This window comes from Equus quagga, chromosome 18, assembly GCF_021613505.1.
Source record: "Equus quagga isolate Etosha38 chromosome 18, UCLA_HA_Equagga_1.0, whole genome shotgun sequence".
Classification (NCBI taxonomy): Eukaryota; Metazoa; Chordata; class Mammalia; order Perissodactyla; family Equidae; genus Equus; species Equus quagga.
The window spans coordinates 44,572,469-44,592,810 of record NC_060284.1 but is presented as its reverse complement, the minus strand read 5'-3'; the positions used below and the strand labels follow the sequence as shown (position 1 = coordinate 44,592,810).

General features: G+C 36.9%; 2 protein-coding genes and 1 long non-coding RNA gene across 4 annotated transcripts in view; 2 read left to right on the top strand and 1 right to left on the bottom strand.

Moving 5' to 3' along the window:
• PTPN22 (protein tyrosine phosphatase non-receptor type 22) overlaps positions 1-12,799 on the top strand; it is a 60,706-nt gene extending 47,907 nt beyond the window's left edge. The window contains exons 18-22 of the mRNA XM_046645189.1: positions 1,973-2,056; positions 2,306-2,421; positions 3,748-3,778; positions 6,998-7,075; positions 11,343-12,799. Coding sequence (XP_046501145.1) covers positions 1,973-2,056; positions 2,306-2,421; positions 3,748-3,778; positions 6,998-7,075; positions 11,343-11,407 — 374 coding nt within the window. The 3' untranslated portion in view covers positions 11,408-12,799. The remainder of the gene's footprint in view (positions 1-1,972; positions 2,057-2,305; positions 2,422-3,747; positions 3,779-6,997; positions 7,076-11,342) is intronic.
• LOC124229786 (uncharacterized) lies at positions 11,343-13,275 on the bottom strand. Its single transcript, XR_006885991.1, has 2 exons — positions 12,816-13,275; positions 11,343-11,890 (listed from the first exon to the last, which is right to left on the bottom strand). It is a non-coding gene; the product is annotated as an uncharacterized LOC124229786 (long non-coding RNA).
• A 158-nt stretch (positions 13,276-13,433) lies between these two features.
• RSBN1 (round spermatid basic protein 1) overlaps positions 13,434-20,342 on the top strand; it is a 34,168-nt gene continuing 27,259 nt past the window's right edge. Inside the window, exon 1 of one of the 2 annotated variants that reach the window (XM_046645604.1) lies at positions 13,434-14,139. In XM_046645604.1, the coding sequence (XP_046501560.1) occupies positions 13,434-14,139 (706 nt within the window). The remainder of the gene's footprint in view (positions 14,140-20,342) is intronic. The other variant, XM_046645605.1, reaches the window with a different exon arrangement.

Sequence of the window (20,342 nt, the reverse complement as noted above, 5' to 3'; positions counted from 1 at the left end):
GGGTAGAAAAAATTAATGGTCACTTGCAACCATTAAGCGATAATCTGTGTGGCACTGATTATAATCACCTGGAGTCTACAAAAAGGGAAAGTATCACTGGAGGGGTTACAAAAGGCTTCATTGAGTAGAAGAAATTCAAGAATTGATAGAGGGAAAAGAAGGGAATTCCAGAAGCAGGGATCAGGATAACAGTGATGCAAAGGTAGAAATGAGCATGATGAGTACAAAGAAATGGCAAGTAGATTAATTGTAATAGATGTTCTATTTTTGGGAAATATGGAAAATAAATTTCAAAAGATAAAATGTGGGAAGATTGTGGATTTAAAAGCCAGGCAGATGAAATAGCCAGAACAAGCAAATCTACATAGAGAGAACGTAGATTTGTGGTTGCCAATCTAATCTGGGTATGGGGAATGATGCTAAATTGGTGTGGAGTTTCCTTTTAGGGTAATGAAAATGTTTTAGAACTAGATAGTGGTGATGTTGCCTAACACTATGGATGTAGTAAATGTCATTAACAGCAAATTTTATGTGTATTTTATCACACACACACAAAGCTAGGCAGAAGAATTTAGATTTAATGCAGTAGTAAGCATTGTAGGTTCTTCATCAGGGGAGTATTAAGATGAAAATGGCATGTTAGGAAGATATTTCGCAGGGTATTGTCAACTGAAATTTAGTTTTAGTTCTCAGAATATTTCTTTTTTTTTTTTTTAAAGATTTCATTTTTCCTTTTCCTCCCCAAAGGCCCCTGGTACATAGTTGTACATTTTTAGTTGTGGGTCCTTCTAGTTGTGGCATGTGGGACGCCACCTCAGCATGGCTTGATGAGCAGTGCCATGTCTGCGCCCAGCATCCGAACCAGTGAAACCCTGGGCCGCTGCAGCAGAGCACTTGAACTTAACCACTCGGCCACAGGGCCAGCCCCAAGTTCTCAGAATACTTCTTGACAGCAAAATGGAAGATGATAGGCTACTTCAGGGTAGTTATCAAATATTTAATAAGTGCCTACCATATGCCAGTTATTGTATTAGGTGCCATAAATAAGTATTATACTTTACTTTGCATATTACTTAGCACAAAAGAAATAAACAAGTGAATTTACTTTACAGACAAATCCTAAGGCCTAAAGAACCCAATGACCAAAGACAGCTGCTCTAATACTTAACCACATTTTCATTTTCAAAAGACATTAATATAGTATATAATTATACTCAGCACTGTATAATGAGAATATTATACACCATTTGTATCTTTAGGACTTACATCATGGGAAAATAGCTCCAATATTTAAAATTCTTTATTATGGAAATTTTCAAACACATATTTTAAACCTACCTTAATACTTAATAGCATTATCGCACCAATAAAATTAACAATAATTCCTTAATATTGTCTAATATCCAGACTTTGTTCAATTTTCTCAAACTGTCTCAAAAATGTCTTTTTACAGTTGGTTTATTTGAATCCAGATTCAAACAAAACATCCACATTACATTTGGTTTATATGCTTCTTAAATCTTAAAATCTCTAACAGTTCTCCTTGCTTTTTATATTTTCTTATGCCATTTATTTGTAGAAGAGAATGGGTCATTTGTCCTAAAGACTGTTACTATCCTGAATTTGGCCGTTTGTACCCTCATGGTTTTATTTAACATGTTCCTTTACTCCCAGGATTCTCTGTAAAATGATAATTAGAACTAGAAGCTTAGTTAAATTCAGGTTCAATTTCTTTGGAAGAATACTTTTGTAAGTGACCTGCAAGTTTTTAATTAATCATAGGCTCATTGGCTAAAGAGCTAGGAGAACAAAGTTCTTGAGGATCTAGTCTTTGTTCAGATAATTTTTTATTTGGTTCTTGTAGGTTAATATTGAAAAACTGGAAAAGTTACGCCAAACCAAAGGGGTCTTGACTTATGACTTTTAATTGATGGATTTTCTTTTGCTTTGTTATATACTCTTCTTACCACAGATCTGCATCAAGATCGTTCTTCTTCCCCTCCACCTCCACTCCCAGAAAGAACCCCTGAGTCCTTCTTCCTTGCTGATGAAGATTGTAAGTGGCAGTACTTTCCTCCAAAGAAAGTTATAAAAATGAGACTGTTAAAAAGTTAACAATAAAGTAGGACCTAAATGGAGAAGGTACAAAGAATGATTAAATAAGATAAAAATAATACATTAAAAAAAACCCATAATGTATTGTAAAAATAATGCATAAAAAAGCCAAGCTAAGAATTACTGAATATATACCTACATATAACCTGAAGGCTTAAGGAGGTATGCAAAACACACTTTTTTGTTTTAGGTATGCAGGCTCAATCTATAGAGACTTATTCTACTAGCTGTCCTAACACCATGGAAAATTCAGCATCATCAAAACAGACATTGAAGACTCCTGGAAAAAGTTTCACAAGAAGTAAGGTAAAGAAGATTGGAGTTTTAGGAAACATGGCAGAGGCTGTTCCATTACTGAAGGTGTCTCCTCCACCCCACATCACCAGCATTAAGATAGAAAATTAGATTAAAATTAAATCAGATTATTTGTAAGAAGAGACGATTTAGGAACAATTTAAATGTTAATCATTAGGTGAACTGATTAAATAAATCAGAAATCATAGTGTATGCATACAATGGAATACTATGCACCTAAAAAAAGAATGAGGACTCTCTCAATATATTTATATATAATTTATTAACTTTTGCTCAAAAGGGAGAAAATACAATCTATATTTGTATTATATATTCACAAATAGCTCTAGAAGGATACATAATGGTCATAATGGTTATCTGTAGGGGAGAGTTAGAAACTGGGTAGACGGTGAAAAGCATGGGAGCATTTTTACTAGAATATTTCGAATTATAAATAATGATCTATTTTTTTAATTTAAATTTTTCAAAAAAAAGAATTTATTAGAAGAAGATTGGCACAGATGTCAGCTTAGTGACAAGCTTCCTCAAGCAAAAAGAGGAAGATTGGCAACAGCCATTAGCTCAGGGCCAATCTTTCTCAGCCCCCCCCCCCCCAAAAATTATTATCAATTATATAAAAGAGTACATTTCTGTTAGGTGTTAGGAAAATAGAAATGTCATAAAGATTATCTACCTGTCCATGAAAAGAGTATAGTTAATCTATTTGAATCGATTGCCTATACGAGAAACATGAAAATTATCAATAATAATAAAATACTATGGAACAGATTAAAAACATAAATGCTGAGGAAATGTGAAGAAACAAAAGAAATCTAAGTAGATTCCTAGTAGAGACAAGTTAGACTCTACTATAAAGGAGGCAGAGGACATGGGTTTGCTGAAAGGAGGGAGAAGGAAGTAGCATGGCTAACAATATAGAGCAGATTTTAGTGAACTGAGTACAGAATATGATTGTCAAAAATTCTTGGCTAGAATGGGAAGGGCTATGTACCACAGCTAATTTCAGAAGCCATTGTGGGTTCTGAAATGTCCTAATAAAGAAGAGAAGTAGGAACTCCACCTTTTCCCCTGATATTGTGATAGCACTATTTCTAAACACATAGTATGATTCTTATGGTGGGAAAAATAGCAAGATAAAATCAAGTGGAGATTTTTCACTGAATTAAAAATGACAAGATTGAAAAAATTTTGTGTATTTTGATGGCTATTTTTCAGGAAATTAATCCTTTTGACTGAACTCTATATTTCTACTTGATTGAAGTATTTTGGATTTGATAAGAAAAAAAACTAACACTTTTCCTTTCTTCATTTTTGTAGAGTTTGAAAATTTTGCGAAACGTGAAAAAGAGTAAGTTTCTTTATACTTATTTTCTAATATATGCTACTTTCACAATTACATAATTTTTCCTTATATAACCACTCTGTGAAAAAATTAACCATATTATTCCTAAATAGAACCTAACAAGGGTCCTACGGATCAGAACAATCAACTGCAGGCTTTGTACTGTGTTGGGCTCCACAATGCTAATGTTGGGCAGGGAGTAATGGGAGGGAAAGTTTGTGTTTAACAGACAGGAATAATAGTATGTTTGGCACTTTCTACCCATTCTAACATGCTGTCATACAAGTGTATTTAAAAATTCCCAACAGTCTAACCTCAGACGTATTTTCTTTGAAAATAGTCACAGTGAAGCATATTGTGAAACAAATGTGTTGATTTAATGAAATAAGCAAAGTACTGACACATTTCCATTTTCCATTTCCATTTGTATTATTAGCAATAAAAGTCTATTGCTTACTATTTTTGCTATATTTTAATGAAAACAAAGCCCAAAGATTCCTGAAACTGTGGGAAATTATCTAAGAAATCCTTATTTACAACAACAAAGTATATGAAACACAGTGATTAGACTTTTTACAAATTTGATCCATTTGGGTAATCACCAAGGACCAAACAACTACTTGGCATTTAACTGCTGTTATAGGGAGGGATAAAGAACACTGAGAAAACTTGATTTAAGGCATTGTCTAAGTAAGAAGGTTTATAGCTGAATCTTACACTTTTCTCCTGAGTTTTTACTCTATCTCCCTAGAGATGTGCTAGTCTGCTTTCATTGCCATTATACTTAATCTCTGAAGTGAACTGATTTCTCACCTATGATGGCTTAAAGTATGATTGGAAAATATACTCTTTCCTCTAAAATCGGTCAAAAGAGAATTTAAACATTCAAGCGGAAATTATAGTATAAAACAGGGGAAATAAAAAAGAGCCAAAAGCAAAGAAATGAGTGACTTGAATAGCCAACTACAGATTGGTCTGATCAACTTAATTTATGAAACATCCAGTTTTCTTTCTCTAAAAAAAAAATCTTTCTTGGGCCAGCCCTGATGGTCTAGTGGTTAAAGTTTGGTGCTCTCACCACTGTGGTGGCCCGGGTTTGTTTCCCAGTTGTGGAAACACACCAACCCTTGGTCAGTTGCCATACTGTGGTGGTGGCCCGCATAAAGAACTAGAAGGACTTACAACTAGGATATACAACCATGTACTGAGAGGCTTTGGGGAGAAGAAAAAAAAAGAGGAATATTGGCAACAGATGTTAGCTCAGAGCAAATTCTTCCATGCAAACAAAACAGAAAAATCTTTCTTTCTCTAACTCTACCCTGTCTTGGGGGTATCAAACAAAGACACAGAAACTTCAGGCAGACTTAGGGTGGAACAGATTGCAGATGTGGTAGAACTCTCAGAGACCCTTAGTCTTATTTCTAAGTAAGACCTCCCAGATCATTCTCTAGGTCTAGGCTAATTTCTGTTTCTCACCTGCCTTCATCGTCTTATCTTTTGTCCTTAAGTGAAGAACAATATCTGGCTCCCAAAACTGATCCTGAAGCTTCAGACTTATCTGCTTGTACTTGCATATGTGTCTTCTTCCCGTTCCACATGGTTCATGACTCCTGAATTCCATACGTTCTCCCATTAGCCTGGATCTCTTACTGGTCTACAGCTAAAGCTGGTCCTACTTTTAATGAAATTAGGATTCTTCATCTGTTGTTTTAAGCTAGCATCTAAGCCTAGTGTCTTTCATTCACTCATTCATTCACTGAATATTCATTGAGTGCCTACTATGTGCCAGGCATTCTGCAAGGCACTGACTAGGTACATGATGGCAAACAGAACAGATATTTGGCTCTGGCTTTGTGTCATTTATGTATTAAATGACATAATATAGTTCTACTGGAGCTGCCATAGGAAAAAACCAAGACATTCCAGTAATAAGAAAAGCAAATTGCAGGATAATTGGTCCTGTTTATGTAATAACTTAGCAACAAAACTAAGTACTTATATTAGGTTCAACCATACAGCATTGCTATTTTGTAAAAAAACCTATGATAATTTAATAGGCAAAACAGCAGTTCCCTCATATATATATATACACACACACATATAAACAGAATCTTTGTCTCCTGTTGTAAAAAACCCAATATTCCCTTTTGGGACAACTGTTTTTTTTCTAAGGGATGTATACAACTCTCAGCTCATATGCAGTATAGAGATGATATCTCCTGAACTTTCTCACCTTCACTAACTTCTTATTTATGTTTCTACCCTCAGTGCCTAGCCCAATGCTTGGCACATAGGTATTCAATAAATATATATTCTAATTGAATCTGATTGAAATTCGCTATGTACTCTAGTGATTCACCCTCCAAGTACCTCCAAGGAAGGTGTAGGCATTTCTAGAATGCTAGTGTGTACAAACATATACAGCAGTCCCCACATTGCATTCTGAAAACGTTGAAAGTAAAAAATAAAGGGTCAATATTTAATAATTTCTCCCCAATTATATGTTGTTTTTAGAAAGTTTATACAAACCTGAAATTATCTTTTTTGCCTGCTAGACAGTGCACTTGCAAAATGTAGAACACGTTTTCACTGGAGTGTTTTCAAAATTGGGCAGAAACTGATACATGAGTATATTAAGGTGCTAGGAAGAGAAATATATTTTAGCCTACCTATAAGCAGCTAAAACAGCAAAACAAAGCAATATAACAATGCTTTTGGGAGGTTCTGGGCCTAACTAGAATCATCTATAATGGAAAAAAGTAGGCTGAAAATTGAAAAAAAAAATTCCAGGAGTAGAGGATGGTGTAAGAAAAATCACAGACTTGCCAAGGAAGAACTAATGTGGAGAAAACATGATTTATAAGTGTAGTCAGAGTGGTCAGAAGGCAAAGTAAGATGAAGTCGAGTCAAAATGCGAATCCCCAAAAAAGTTGACCTACAGTATAATGGATCTTATTCCTGAATCCTTTGGTGATTCTCTTTTAGTGTTGGGCTTTACCATACAATCTGTTGCAAAGAAAAGAAACCTTTTAAAAAATATGCACACAAAAATGAGATTATAGTGCCAATCCATTTGTAAGCATCCATATTTTGTTACATTTGATAGTGATATGTTTCTGTGGTAGTATTATTTTGGAGGAAATGTTTAATCTCAACAATTATGTGGTCTGATTAACAGTAATCTGAATCTGTCTCCATTCCTTCCATTTTTTCTTTTGATTCTAGGTATCTGTAATTCTTCCCCACCAAACAAGCCTGCAGACTCTGTTCAGTCTAATAACTCCAGGTCCTTTTTGAATCTTGGTATGTGTGTTATTTTCTAGTAGAGTTAAAAAAAATTGTCCATCTAAATTATTCACTTACACTATAAGAGATTCAACTTTAAATATAATTTAAAGTTGCATGTATAGGTCTTTGTGTTTACATTCTTTTCCACGCAATTTATCTTTTTATTTTTGACCTCAGCTACCTCTTAACATCTTAGCTAGGACTGAATTGCCTAGCATATGCAGAAAATAAAACTAGGTAACCAAATTATTACGTTGGCATGTAGTAAATGAATGTGACTAGCCAAGTGAAGAAATTGAGATACTATAAGACTCCAGTTTATATCTAAGAAAAATTATAAAGAATACACAAGTGTGATAACAGCAGTTGTTGCTATCTAATCTTGTATAACTCACTCAACAGTAGGAGCTGAAACACAATTTTGACAGTTTAAAAGAATTAATTGCCAATCATTTGCCCCTAAGTATAAGCTATAAGTTTAAGATGATAATTTTATATTATTTTAAGCATTCCATTCTATATGACATAAATTTGTGATACTGTTCAAGGTAGTATCATGTATACTATAAATTTTTCTAAGAAGTGTAGCAATTAACGTAGGATATTTCTACTAAAAATTATTAACCAAAAAGCAGACCTCCTGGAAGGGCTTTGGGGACTCCCAGGTGTCCCTGGGACCATGCCTTGAGAATTACTGCTCTGCAGTATTGTCCTAATCTGTATGGTCAAAATTGGGTTGCTGCCACGTCCAGATTGTAGGTGGCAAGATGAGAGAAAAAGGTGTGGCCTCCTCTGCTGGTCTTAAGGTACTGGTCCAGAAGTGACAACATCACATTCGTTCACACTCCCTTAAAGAGAACTTAAACATGTGCTATATCTAAATTGCAAGAGACAGTGGGAAATGTAATAATGCCGGGCAGACGGTTGCCCACATGCAATTCTATTCCTGATGAAGAAGGAAAGATTTTGGTGGACACGTAGCAATCTGTGTCACACCTGGGTTATGGACCCTATCTCACCTTGGCAAAATATGTAACTAGAATCTCTGGATATGTTTCTTGGGCAGTAAAATTTTATTTGGATTACATTAACTCTGTTTAAAATGTTCTAATTAGAAAAAAATGTTATTCTTATGAAGTCATTTAGTTAAAATAAATTCATATAGAATATTGTACAACCTATGAAAAAAGCACCACATTTTGCCTGGAACAGAAATGTTCCCTGCTTCCTCAGTCAATGATACCACTTGATTAACTCATGGCTCATCTAACTTTTCAGAGTCTGTGATCTAATATGAAGATAAAATATGAGAGAGCTGCCTCCATGTTGTTTCTTCTCAAATATGCCTAGATTCGAACATTTTACCTACTTAAAAAGCAGCACTTAACTTTTTCATTGGTTCTCTTTTATAAGGGAGTGATGTAAGGATATTTTACTCAAAAAAGTACTTAAATTTGAATGAAAAAATCATGTGGTTTATAAACATTTTTATTTTTCCTGAATTGGCCTACATCCAAAAAAAGGTAGCTCACTACTGTTCCAAACTATTGCAAATTGATCAGTGAAAAAGACGGAATGTAGGTATTCCTCAAATTTCAGACACTTAGTACTTGCATATTATATTCTTACTTTTATTCTCAGTCCACTTGGGTTACAATCAAGCTATCTGGACCCGAGGTATGATTTTATAACTATTGTGTGAAACTATTTAACCTGAAATATTTTTCCTTCTATCTTCATTTTTACCACTCAGAGGAGTAAAATGTACATGAAATAGGCTGTGTGCCCCTCCCCCAATTTTTTAACCACCACCATTAATAAATGTAATTTTAGTATATTTCTTGTTTTTATCTTCTTTTCTTTTCCTCTTTTCTACTCTCCTTTTCTTCCAGTTCTGGCATAGTTTTTTGTAGTTCAGATTTAAGCAACACTGGAGTAGTTATTAGGTGCCAGGAATTGTGCTGGATGATTTAACAAATATCACATCTGATCCTTTCATCAGTTCTGTAAGGTATATAATACCCACAATTTTGTAAGATGATGAAATTAAAGGTTTAGGAATATCTTTGAGTTTTCCATTCTCTGTTCTCCCTTTGTATTTCAAAGCTTTCATTGCTCAAATTGAGCCCCTAAAGTTGTTAAGTGTAAGGGTACCTTGAAAATATACCTTCATCAAAGAAAAGTCATATGTTGCTGCAGTGATAAGAAAGCAATGTTATCAACCTACAAATCTTCTCAAAGTACCCAGAAATAGCCTTTGTTAGTTGTGCAAAATTTCCTCATCTGCCTTCTTTTGTGCAGCAGGGGTGGAGGGGAGTGGGTGGGGGGAGAGAGAAATAAAAATGATTAACTACTTAGTTTTTCAGGATTGTTTATTATTTTATTTTTTCTAAGCTTTTCAAACATAATCTCTTAGTAAATTAAGGGCTTTTTGAGCCAAAGCAGATGTATAACTGGATTTAACACAAAAATTTTGTAAAGCAATAGTTCTTATATTCCTGAAATAGAAATTTCCCAGTTTTGTTTTTTTGACGTGTGGGTGGTGAGTGAAAAGACATAAAGGATATTACTTAAAAAAACAAACAATCTGATTAAAAAATGGGCAAAGGACTTGAATAGACCTTTTTCCAAAAAAGACATATAAACAGTACATGAAAAGATGCTGGACATCAGGGAAATGCAAATCAAAACCACAATGAGATATCACCTCACACCTGTCATAATAGCCATTATTAAAACGACAACAGACAAGTGTTAGTAAGGCTGTGGAGAAAGGGGAACCCTTGTGCATTGTAGGTGGGAATATAAAATTAGTGTAGCCACTATGGAAAAAAGTATGGAGATTCCTCAAAAAATTAAAAATAGAACTATCATATGATCCAGCAATCTCACTTCTGGGTATATATGTGAAGGAAATGACATCATTATCTTGGAAGAGATATCTGTACACCATGTTCATTGCAGTATTATTTACAATAGCCAAGACATGGAAACAACTAGGTGTCCATTGACAGATGAATGGATAAAGATAATATCTATATATTTCATATACATATTCATATATATTCGAGTATTATTCAGTCATAAAAAGAAGGCAATCCTGGCTTTTGCGACAACATGGATGGACCTTGACGGTGAGATAAGTCAGAAAGAAACAGACAAATACTGTATGTTCTCACTTAATTTGGGGACTCTAAAGAAGCCAACTCATAGAAATACAGAGTAAAATGGTGGTTGCCAGGGACTTGGCGGTGGGGGAAATGAGATGTTGGTCAAAGGGTACAAACTTCCAGCTATGTTGTTCTGGGGATCTAATGCACAGCAGGGTAGCTCTAACTGCTGTTGTTAGTGCCGTGGAGTTGATTACGACTCCTAGTAACCCTGTGTACAGCAGAGTGGAACCATGCCTGGTCTTTTTGTGCCATCCTCTCTCCTTTCAACGCTATATCAGACAACGCGCAGCTGTTATTCACAGGGTTTTCATGGCCAATATTTTTCGGAGGTGGGCAGCCAGATCCTTCTTCCTAGTCTGTGTAGTCTGGAAGCTCCCCTGAAACCTGTCCACCATGGGTGACCCTGCTGGTATTTGAAATACCCATGGCAAAGCTTTCAGCAACACAGCAACATGCAGCCTGCACAGTATGACAACTGACAGACAGGTGGGGCAGTTCCCTAACTGGGAAAGGAAGCTGGGAAATGAATCTAGGCCCTGGCAGTGAGAGCAGGGAATCTTAATCACCAGACCACCAGGCCTGGCCATAATTAACAGTACTGTATTATATACCTGAAAGCTGTTAAAGAGTAAATCTTAAATGTAATCACCACAAAAAAAATAGCAATTATGTGAGGGGATGAAGGTGTTAATTAATCTGAACGTGGCAATCATTTCACAATATGTACCTGTATCAAATCATCATGTTGTACACCTGAAACTTACCTATGTTATATGTCAATAATATTCCAATAAAGCTGGGGAAAAAAAAGATATTATATGCTGAATTACCAAAGGTTACTATAACCAGGATTCTTCATCTAATTCTTACCATTATTAAATTTGTAAGTGTTCTACAAATTTAAAATATTATTAGTATTCTATTGTTATCATTTAAGCATTAAGCTAATTACTATGCCTTTACAATCTACTGCTAAATTGATCAAAGATGCTGCCTAACCTTTCAAAAAAATCCATGTACTTGCATATATTACAATACACTCTAAAATCCAAGTATTAATTTCATTAAAAAACCTTTCTTTTTTCATCCAATTTTATTTTTGTTCCCAGGTTTTGCAAATCGTTTTTCAAAACCCAAAGGACCAAGAAACCCACCACCAACGTGGAATATTTAACACAACTTTGGAATATAGGCTGCAAGTGCATCTGTAAATAAAACTAATAGAATATTGCTAGCTAAAATAAGTACTCTATATTCATAACTTCAACAATGAAGATATGGTAACGAGGTTTTAAAAGAAAAGCAATATACAAATGTGTCAGAAGTTTTACATTTTCATTGGGTTGGAAACCCCAAATAAAAGTCTGTCACTTGAGCTTACGTAGGGAATGTTGTATGAGAAACTGTTTTAGGATGGATTTATTTTTCATTTTTGGAAGTTATTTTTCTTCTACTTTTCTACATAAAATTTAAAAGATTTATAAGAATTGGATCTCAAATGTTTACATTGCCAGAATTTACTATAAAAAGTGTTTTAAAAAAATCTTACCTTGTAGTTGCAGCACAAAATTACTGCTTGTGACAATGACTCTTCGCTGGGAGTTATTTTTGCCTAAATGGAGTATACCTTGCACATCTTCCCAAATGTTGTGGGAAACTAGAGTCGTAAGAAGTTATATTTAAGAAAATAAAATATGCAACCAATGACAATCATTATTTTATTTGGATATACCAAGTAACAAGATGTGCAACTACATTTCTGATTAAGTTTTAACCAAAATCATTCAATTACCAAATCTGGAAGAATAAGCGACAAAATAGCTATCTGGCAGCATTTTCGTCATTTCGAAGGTCATTTATAAAAACGTACAACATATATATTCAATCAATCAGAGGCACTACTAGTTTAAGAAAATTTCTATATGAATATAGATCTGCCTTAAGAAAATCTGATCTTTCAAATCTAATTTTATGTAACAAATAAGTTAGTGGGTAATTATTATTACAAAGGATTCCCTTGAGTTCTCCTAATGATTTAACTTTTTAATTAAAAAAAAAGTTTGTAACTTGTAGAAACATGAAATACTTAAAACAGCATTGTACTTCAATATTTTTCATTAGGCCTAATGACAGCGCAAATTGGGTGAAATATTATTACCTGTTTATTGTAGTACAATGTACACAGCAGGTGCTCAATAAACCTTTCTGTTTTTAAGCTAAGTTTACTGTAGTGTTGATTAAGCTGAATACTTCTCCAAGCACTAGTGGAATCAAACCCCAGTAATTTTACTTGAGTACTTCATTGTAACCAAATTACTTCCAAATATCTTTTTCAAGGACCAAATATGTTAAAAGACTCTTAGGTAAAACCTGAAGTGACGATGAAATTGTAAATGAATTTCAGAGCAGCAACCTTGGTGAACAGGGACGATTTTTGGAGTGTTCTCTGGCAGACACATTTTTCAAATTTATGCAAGCTTATACTTAGGATTTGAAAAAATTTTATTTTAAAACATGGTTTTCCACCTAGAATCTTTTCCCCTAACTGTAGGGACGTATTCAAAGTAAACGACGGACTCTACCTTTGCAGGCGTCAGAGAGGACGCGGCTGGACGGCGAGGCGGCCGGCGCTCACCAGGCTCCCCGGCGGTTGTTGCACCTGCCTCGTTACGCCGGTGCTTGTAACCACAGCAAGGCCCATGAAGCGGATCAAAAAATTTCTGAATTGCAGCCCCATTCGATTTTAAAGCAAACTAACCCTCAGTTTACATATTACTAAATTCCCCTGTCCTCTTCATTTCCTCGCTTGTCCAAGAGTAAAAGGCCGGAGATTCTTTTACCTCACAAAGGTTAGGAGAGGCATATGAAACTTAAAAGTAACTATGGAGACCACCTACTCCGCGTAAAACGACGAAGGGGCAGACGAAGCTGATAATGGGAACGCGCCGACCGACTCCGAAACCCATTAACATTGTTTCGGCCGTTAAGGCGGTTGGCGGTAACTCTCCGCCCAGCGGCGGTGGCGTCGCAGCCCGAAGCGTGACTCGGCGCACGCTCTCTTTCCGCTCCTCCACTCACCGAGCGGCGGGGGGCGCCGAGGAACTACGGCTCCCATGAGGCTCTGCGCAGCCCAGTCTGCTCTACCGTAGAGCTCGGTTGGAGAGGCCTGCGGAGAAGCGCTGAGAACTGCCGCTTCCGGTATGTTCAGCTCTGGACGGAGAACGGCCGAGAAGTGGAGGGCGGGGGAGAGACTCCAATGCCCAGCGGGCCGTGCGCGGGCGGCGCTTGCGCGATACGCGGACGGGGGGGCGGTCGGGCCATTTAAATGTGTGTTTGTGGGTGAAATGGCTGCGCAGGTCGGAGCGGTGCGCGTAGTACGGGCGGTGGCGGCGCAGGAGGAGCCGGACAAAGAGGGGAAGGAGAAACCTCACGCTGGGGTCTCGCCTCGGGGAGTGAAGCGGCAGCGCCGAGCGAGCAGCGGGGGGTCTCAGGAGAAGCGGGGGCGGCCGAGCCAGGACCCCCCTCTCGCTCCCCCTCACCGGCGGCGTCGCAGCCGCCAACATCCCGGGCCGCTGCCGCCAACGAATGCAGCCCCAACCGTCTCAGGCCCTGTTGAGCCTCTGCTCCTGCCGCCTCCGCCGCCACCTTCGCTGGCACCCGCCGGGCCCTCTGTCGCTGCCCCGCTCCCGGCCCCAGGCACCTCGGCCCTCTTCACCTTCTCGCCTCTGACGGTGAGCGCGGCCGGGCCCAAGCATAAGGGCCACAAGGAGCGGCACAGGCACCATCACCACCGCAGCTCCGATGGTGACCCCAGCTCCTGCGTTCCGGGCGAGCTCAAGCACAAGGACAAGCAGGAAAACGGCGAGAGGACTGGAGGGGTGCCTGTGATCAAGGCCCCCAAAAGAGGTGAGAGCAGGCGGACTGCCCCGCGCTTGAGCTGGAGGTCTCTCAGTCCCGATATCCCGCCCCTTTAGTACTGAAAGACGCCAACCCCTGCTTACCTCCGGCTGCTCTACTCCCCTAAGCCCACTGGGGTGGACCCTGGATCTCAAACGGTTGACACAGTCTGACCTACTTGAGGCTCCTCGCTTCGAGGCCGAGCTGTCAGTTACTAACTGCTTTACCAGTGCTCCCCCCGCACCGAGCCTTTGCCAACGTTTGTTTTCAAATTCGCCAGGGTTTCCGCGCCGCGCCGTCCTTGGCGTGGGATTAGTAGCTGGGGTATTAAAAAACTGCCTTTTTAAGGTAAAGACTTGTCACCAAAATCCTTTCTTCCTGTTTTCCTTGATGGAAAGCTTTAATATTCACTATCCTCTGCTCCAGAATATTCACGGGTATGGTTTGGGGCTTTGAGTTTGAATTCTTAGAGGTTATTTGACTAACTGGTTGCCTTAGCTTCTGCAAGAAAAAATATCAGATGCAGTCTATCTTGGTTCTAAAAATCATTTTTAATTTTCATGTTAAATCTTAATTCCCAGAAAATGGTTGGGGAAGGTTTTCTCTCCCCTTTGATCCTAGGAAACAGGACCAACTGTGGCTCTGAAAGTGAGAAGCGTGTAGTAAGTAGATAGTAGAGGCAAGCATTTCAGTTGCATTTTATTGTTTGGCACAACAAATTGAGAATTTATTTAATTCCAGTAATCCTCGCTAAAGTCCAGAATATTTAACCCAGAAAATGTAGGACTACTTAATTAAGTGTAGGTTCTAGAGAAATTAGATTCGCCAAAATTGGTGTCTTCCCAAGCACATGTAACATTTTTATATTCTCTGTAAAAGAAACGGGAGTATGAATTTTGAATTTGCCGTGTGTTTGTACTTTGTATATGATTTAATACAATTTGTTAGTTGTGTCTCCTCAAGAAGGTTTTAAGATGCTTCTATGTTTCTTAGTACTGGGCCAGCTAGGTTGCTACTGTACATGTTAATGAACCAGTCTTTCAGTCTCAAGTTTTGTCAGTCTTGGATTCCTCCCACGTATTTGGTCTTAACTTAGGGTTAATCAGTTTATTTTTGGTGCTACTTCCAAATAGCGTAACTTGTTGCAAATAATTGCTCAATAAATATTTAGTGAATTGAGTTAAATCTTTCTTCCTTTGGTGGTATCTGAATCTTATCCTCAGGATTAGAATGTATGCCAAGCTGATAGGAGAGCCAGTGTCCACCGCCAATATGCAGTGATGTTGCTCTCTTTTATTTTTACGTTTATTTCTCACCCTCTCCTTTTGTTTGTGTTTGTTTTAACCATATAGAGCTAGAGAGAATCTTAGAGATCATCCAATTCAAATTTGTATTGTAGAAGAGAAAACCAGGGGCCGAAGTAGTGAAGAGACTATCTAATCAAGTCACAGTTACTTAGCACAAAGGACAAAAAATTTTTTAAAAACATTTTTTAATGAATCATTGGCATAATAGGGAGTAGAACCCAGATCATCTGAATCCCACTTCAGGCTTCATCCCCCAGCTGCATGATGTTGCTTTCTCTTTTTGCTATTCCTTTTTTCCACTTCTTTGCTCACCCTTTCCCTGTGCCTTGGTGTCAAAATGGCAGTAGCCAGCCCCATCAAGCATTTCTGACCTGACCTCCTTTTATGGGGAGATAGTGGCAATTACAAGTATAATAATTCACAATATGCTTCTCTGAAAATTGCACAGGCCCCGTGTTCTTTAAAAAACAAACTAAAACAAACCTTTAACCCAGCGCTGTCCAACAGAACTTTCTCCACTGATAGAAGGGTTCCATATCTGTGCTGTCCACTACTGTAGCTATTAGTCATATTTGGCCCTCGGAACAAGTCTCGAAACTTGAAATGTGGCTAGTGTGACTGAATTTTTTATTTAATTCTAATTAATTTAGAATTAAATAGTTCCTTTTGGCTAGGGGCTACCACATTGGACAGCGCAGCTGGGAGCATTAGTAGTTTGCCAGTGTGTGAAGAAAAGTGGGTTAAGATCAGGTCATTTAAACATTTTAACTTTTTTTTTAATTGAGATATAATTGACATATTAGTTTCAGGTGTACAACATAATGATTCGATACTTGTATATATTGCAAGATGATCACTACAATAAGTCTAGTTTAAACATTTTAACTTTTGAATGAGAAACTGTTGGGTGATATATTCTGGGAGGAAAGGGCTCCCTGAAACTGTGCTGTAGCCTTCTAGATACGTGACACCCACTGACATTTCAAAAGTTCTGAGACCCCTATAGAAAGTAAACTGGGTTAACCTTGTTTAATTCAGGTTTTTGCACACGTTTTGATGGATACCTTTTTTGTCCCCTGAACTTCTTTATATTCTTTACAGTGGTATGCAAGAGGCATGCCTATGGAGTCAGCCCGAGTTTAAATCATCATGGCTCTACCACTTACTGTGTGACCATGGGCAAATGACGTTAACCTCCTTCAGCTTCAGTTTTCTTGTCTTTAAAATGGGATTGTGGTATTTCTTTTATGAGATTGTTTTGTAGATTAAGTGGGGCAATACGTGGAAAACACTTAAAACACTGACTGCTACTAGGCACTGTTAAAACTACCTTTTGTTATTTTATCAAAGTTGGTTCTTGAAACAACTCTAAGATTAATAAGGAAAGTGGCTAGACCCTTTTTATTTACAGAGCTATGTCTTCCCTTCCCTTCTCAGATTTTCAGAAACTATTTTAACTTTTTATTTTTGGATAATTATATATTCACCGGAAATTGCAAAAATAGTGTAGAGAAGTCCTTACCTTTCGCTTGTTTCCCCCCGTGATTACATCTTACATAACTATTGTGTAATATCAACATCAGGAAATTGACATTGATACAATGGTGTGTGTATAGTTTTATGCCATTTTATCACCTGTAGATTAGTTTAACCCCCTCTGCAATCAAGGTACACAACTATTCCATCACAAAGATCCCTCTTGTGCTATCTCTTTATAGTCTTAGGCGCCTTCTATGTTTCTCCACCTTCCCTAACCCCTAATCTAGCAACCACTAATCTGTTCTCCAACTCTGTAGTTTTGTCATTTGAGAGTGGTATGTAAGTAGAATAGTAAGTATGTGTTCTTTTGAGATTTTTTTCATTCAGCCTGATGTCCTTGAAATCCATTCAAGTTGTTGTATGTATCAATAGCTCACTCCTTTTCATTGCTGAGTAGTATTCTATGGTATGGCTATACCACAATTTAACCATTCACCTATTGGTGGACAGTTTGGTTATTTCCAGTTTGGCTATTATGAATAAAGCTTCTGTGAACATTCATGTTCAGGTTTTTATGTGGGTATAAGTTTTCATTTCTCTGGGAATGTAATTGCTGAGTCGTATGGTAAGCATACGTTTAGTTTTTTGTGTTTTAAGATATTGACAAATTGTTTTCTGGACTGTGTATCATTTTACATTTCCACTAGCAGTTTATGTGGGATCCACTTTCTCCACATCGTTGTCAGTATCTGGTATTGTTACTATTTTTGTTCTATCTGTTCAATAGATGTGTAATGATACCTCGTCACGGACTTAAGTTGCATTTCCCCAGTAGGCTAGTGGTATTTAACATATTTTCATGTCATCATTTGCTGACCATATATCCTCATCAGTAAAACGTCTCTTTATGTCTTTTGCCCATTTTCTAATTGAATTATTTGGTTTTTTACTGTTGAGTTTTGAGAATTCTTTGTATATTATTGATTCGAGTCCTTTGTCAGATATATGATTTGCAAGTATTTTCTCCCTCCCTGTTGCTGAAGTTTTAAATTTTGTTGAGGTCCAGCTTATTGATTTTTCTTTTTTCTTTTATGGAGCATGCTTTTGGTATCACGTCTAAGGTCCCAAGACCTAGATGTCCAAGATTTTTCTTATTTTTTTTCCCTAGAAGTTTTATAATTGAACTTTTACATTTGAATTTGTGATCCATTTGAGTTAATTTTGTGTAAGTGTGAGGTTTAGGTTGGGGTTTATTTTTTTGCCTATGGATATCCACTTGCTCCAGCACCTTTTATTGAAAAGACTATTCTTCCGTTGAATTACTTTTACCTGTGTCGGAAATCAGTTCCATTGCCTAGTTTTGTATGACCTGAGCTGAGAAAGTTTTCTATATTTTAAATGGTTGAACCCATGACACATGAAAATCATGTGAAATTCAAATTCACTGTCCAGAAATAAAGTTTTATTGGAACACTGCTCCACTCATTCAAATGTATTGTCTGTCGGTGGCAGTTTTTGTACTACAACAGCAGAGTAGAGTAGTTGAGACAGACCATATGGTCTACAGAGCTTTTTATAGAAAGACTTTGCCGACTCCTGAGATAGATCACTCAGCTAAGAGTCATGTCGCTGCACACCAGCCCAACAGTACTCAATCCAAATTCATGTATAGGTTAATCACAAATTTCAGATTCCTGATGTTTGGAATTGCTCATAAATAGAAACAAAAATTTAATCTGTGAAAGTTAAAGTAAACTGCCTCATCTGTAAAATGGGAAGTAGAGTGATTTTTGACAAGGCAAAGTGACATGCTTAAAATTTTTTAGTTAGTAAGTGATAGAACTGAATCTAGAACCCAGTTTTTTTGCCTCATGGTCCAGTTGGCTTTTGCTTTTCACTAAGCACATTTGGATTGTTAAGTTAATAAAGAGATAATTAAAATTTTTTATTTTTGTAAGCAACAGGTTTGAGTCTTAACCTGATAGTTAACGTATGTCTTTTGAAATCTTAATATTTTCTCTTATTACTCATAAAAATCATAGTAATGCTTCTTAATTATTCTTGGTTAGCAAATTTATGATTTTAGTCATATTTTAATATTTTTTTTTAAAAGGAAAGAGGGGCGTTGATCCCCATAGCTATCTTCTCCAATGTCATTAAGTGACAGGATTGCTCTTATGTATTCCCTTGTGAGTCAGCTTTCCTTTCTCATGTTTTTTCATCTTTGACCAGCTGCCCAACTGCTGTCACAGGGAAAGTGTCCCTAAGTCAGACAACTAATTGAAATTTTCTGTAACGTCGAAAGCTATTGGCAGGAATTTTAAATCTGGAAACTATTGATTGTTTTTGGTGATAGGAGTGGGGAATTATTTTGGGATTATACAGAGAACTAAATAAACAATGTCATTTATCAGAGACTGATATTTTTCATTACCCATAGAAAGGCAAAAAAGCTTTTAAGTGTATGAAAAATTTTGCATAACAAATTATACAATCTTTGTGATCTTGCAGAGTTATGTAGTAGGCACTCTAAAATATTTGTTGAATAAAGTAATGTTCCCTTTGTTGGAGGGTCTTCTAAGCCACCTCAAGTCTATTAGTTGTAACAAGCTAATTTTAGTTATCTAATCTAGTGGGAGTGTTGCAAGAGGAGTAGATAGGCAGAAAGGAAGAGAGTGTTGGAAGAATTTGAGTTTTAGAGTCAGGTGAGAGTTTGAATCTTGGTTGTTACCTGCTAGCTTTGTGACCAGTATAAGTAACATATCTTGTTTCAAGCTTTGTTTTCTTTTCCGTAAAAAGGATTTATATATCTACTTCACTGGTTTGTTTGAAGATTAAAATGAGATAACATATATGATCTCTAGCAGACACTTGGTGAATAATAGTTTTCTTCCATCTTTAAGAGATTTTTTTCCTTTTTTATGTGAGTCTCTTGTGGGATACTACATGTACTCTAGATTAGTAATTTCTCCCTCTAGTTTTGATATCCTAGAGTTATTGCCAATTATTTCAAGGAATGTATCACATATTATTATTCTGAAAATGATAATAAACATGGTGAGCACTTATTGTGTGTCAAATACTGTGATGAGGACCTTATATTCATTGGCTCATTTAATCCTTACAATAACTCTGTGAGATAGATGCTAATATTAATAACATTTTAAGATGAGAAAATTGAAGTTTAAAGAGGTTAATGAGTTTGCCAGAGACTTAGTAGGCAGTAGAGTTGGGGTACTAACCTAGGTCTAACTGGAGCACATGCTCGTAAGTAGCACGCTCTACTGCCTTTACACTTCACCTGGTTTGGGGTCATAACAGGAGTGAACATAGGTTGAATATTTGTTACGTTCTAGGACTATTCTAAGGACTTCATATGCTTTGTTTCATTTACTCTGCACACTGATTTTTTGAGGAGGTACTGTT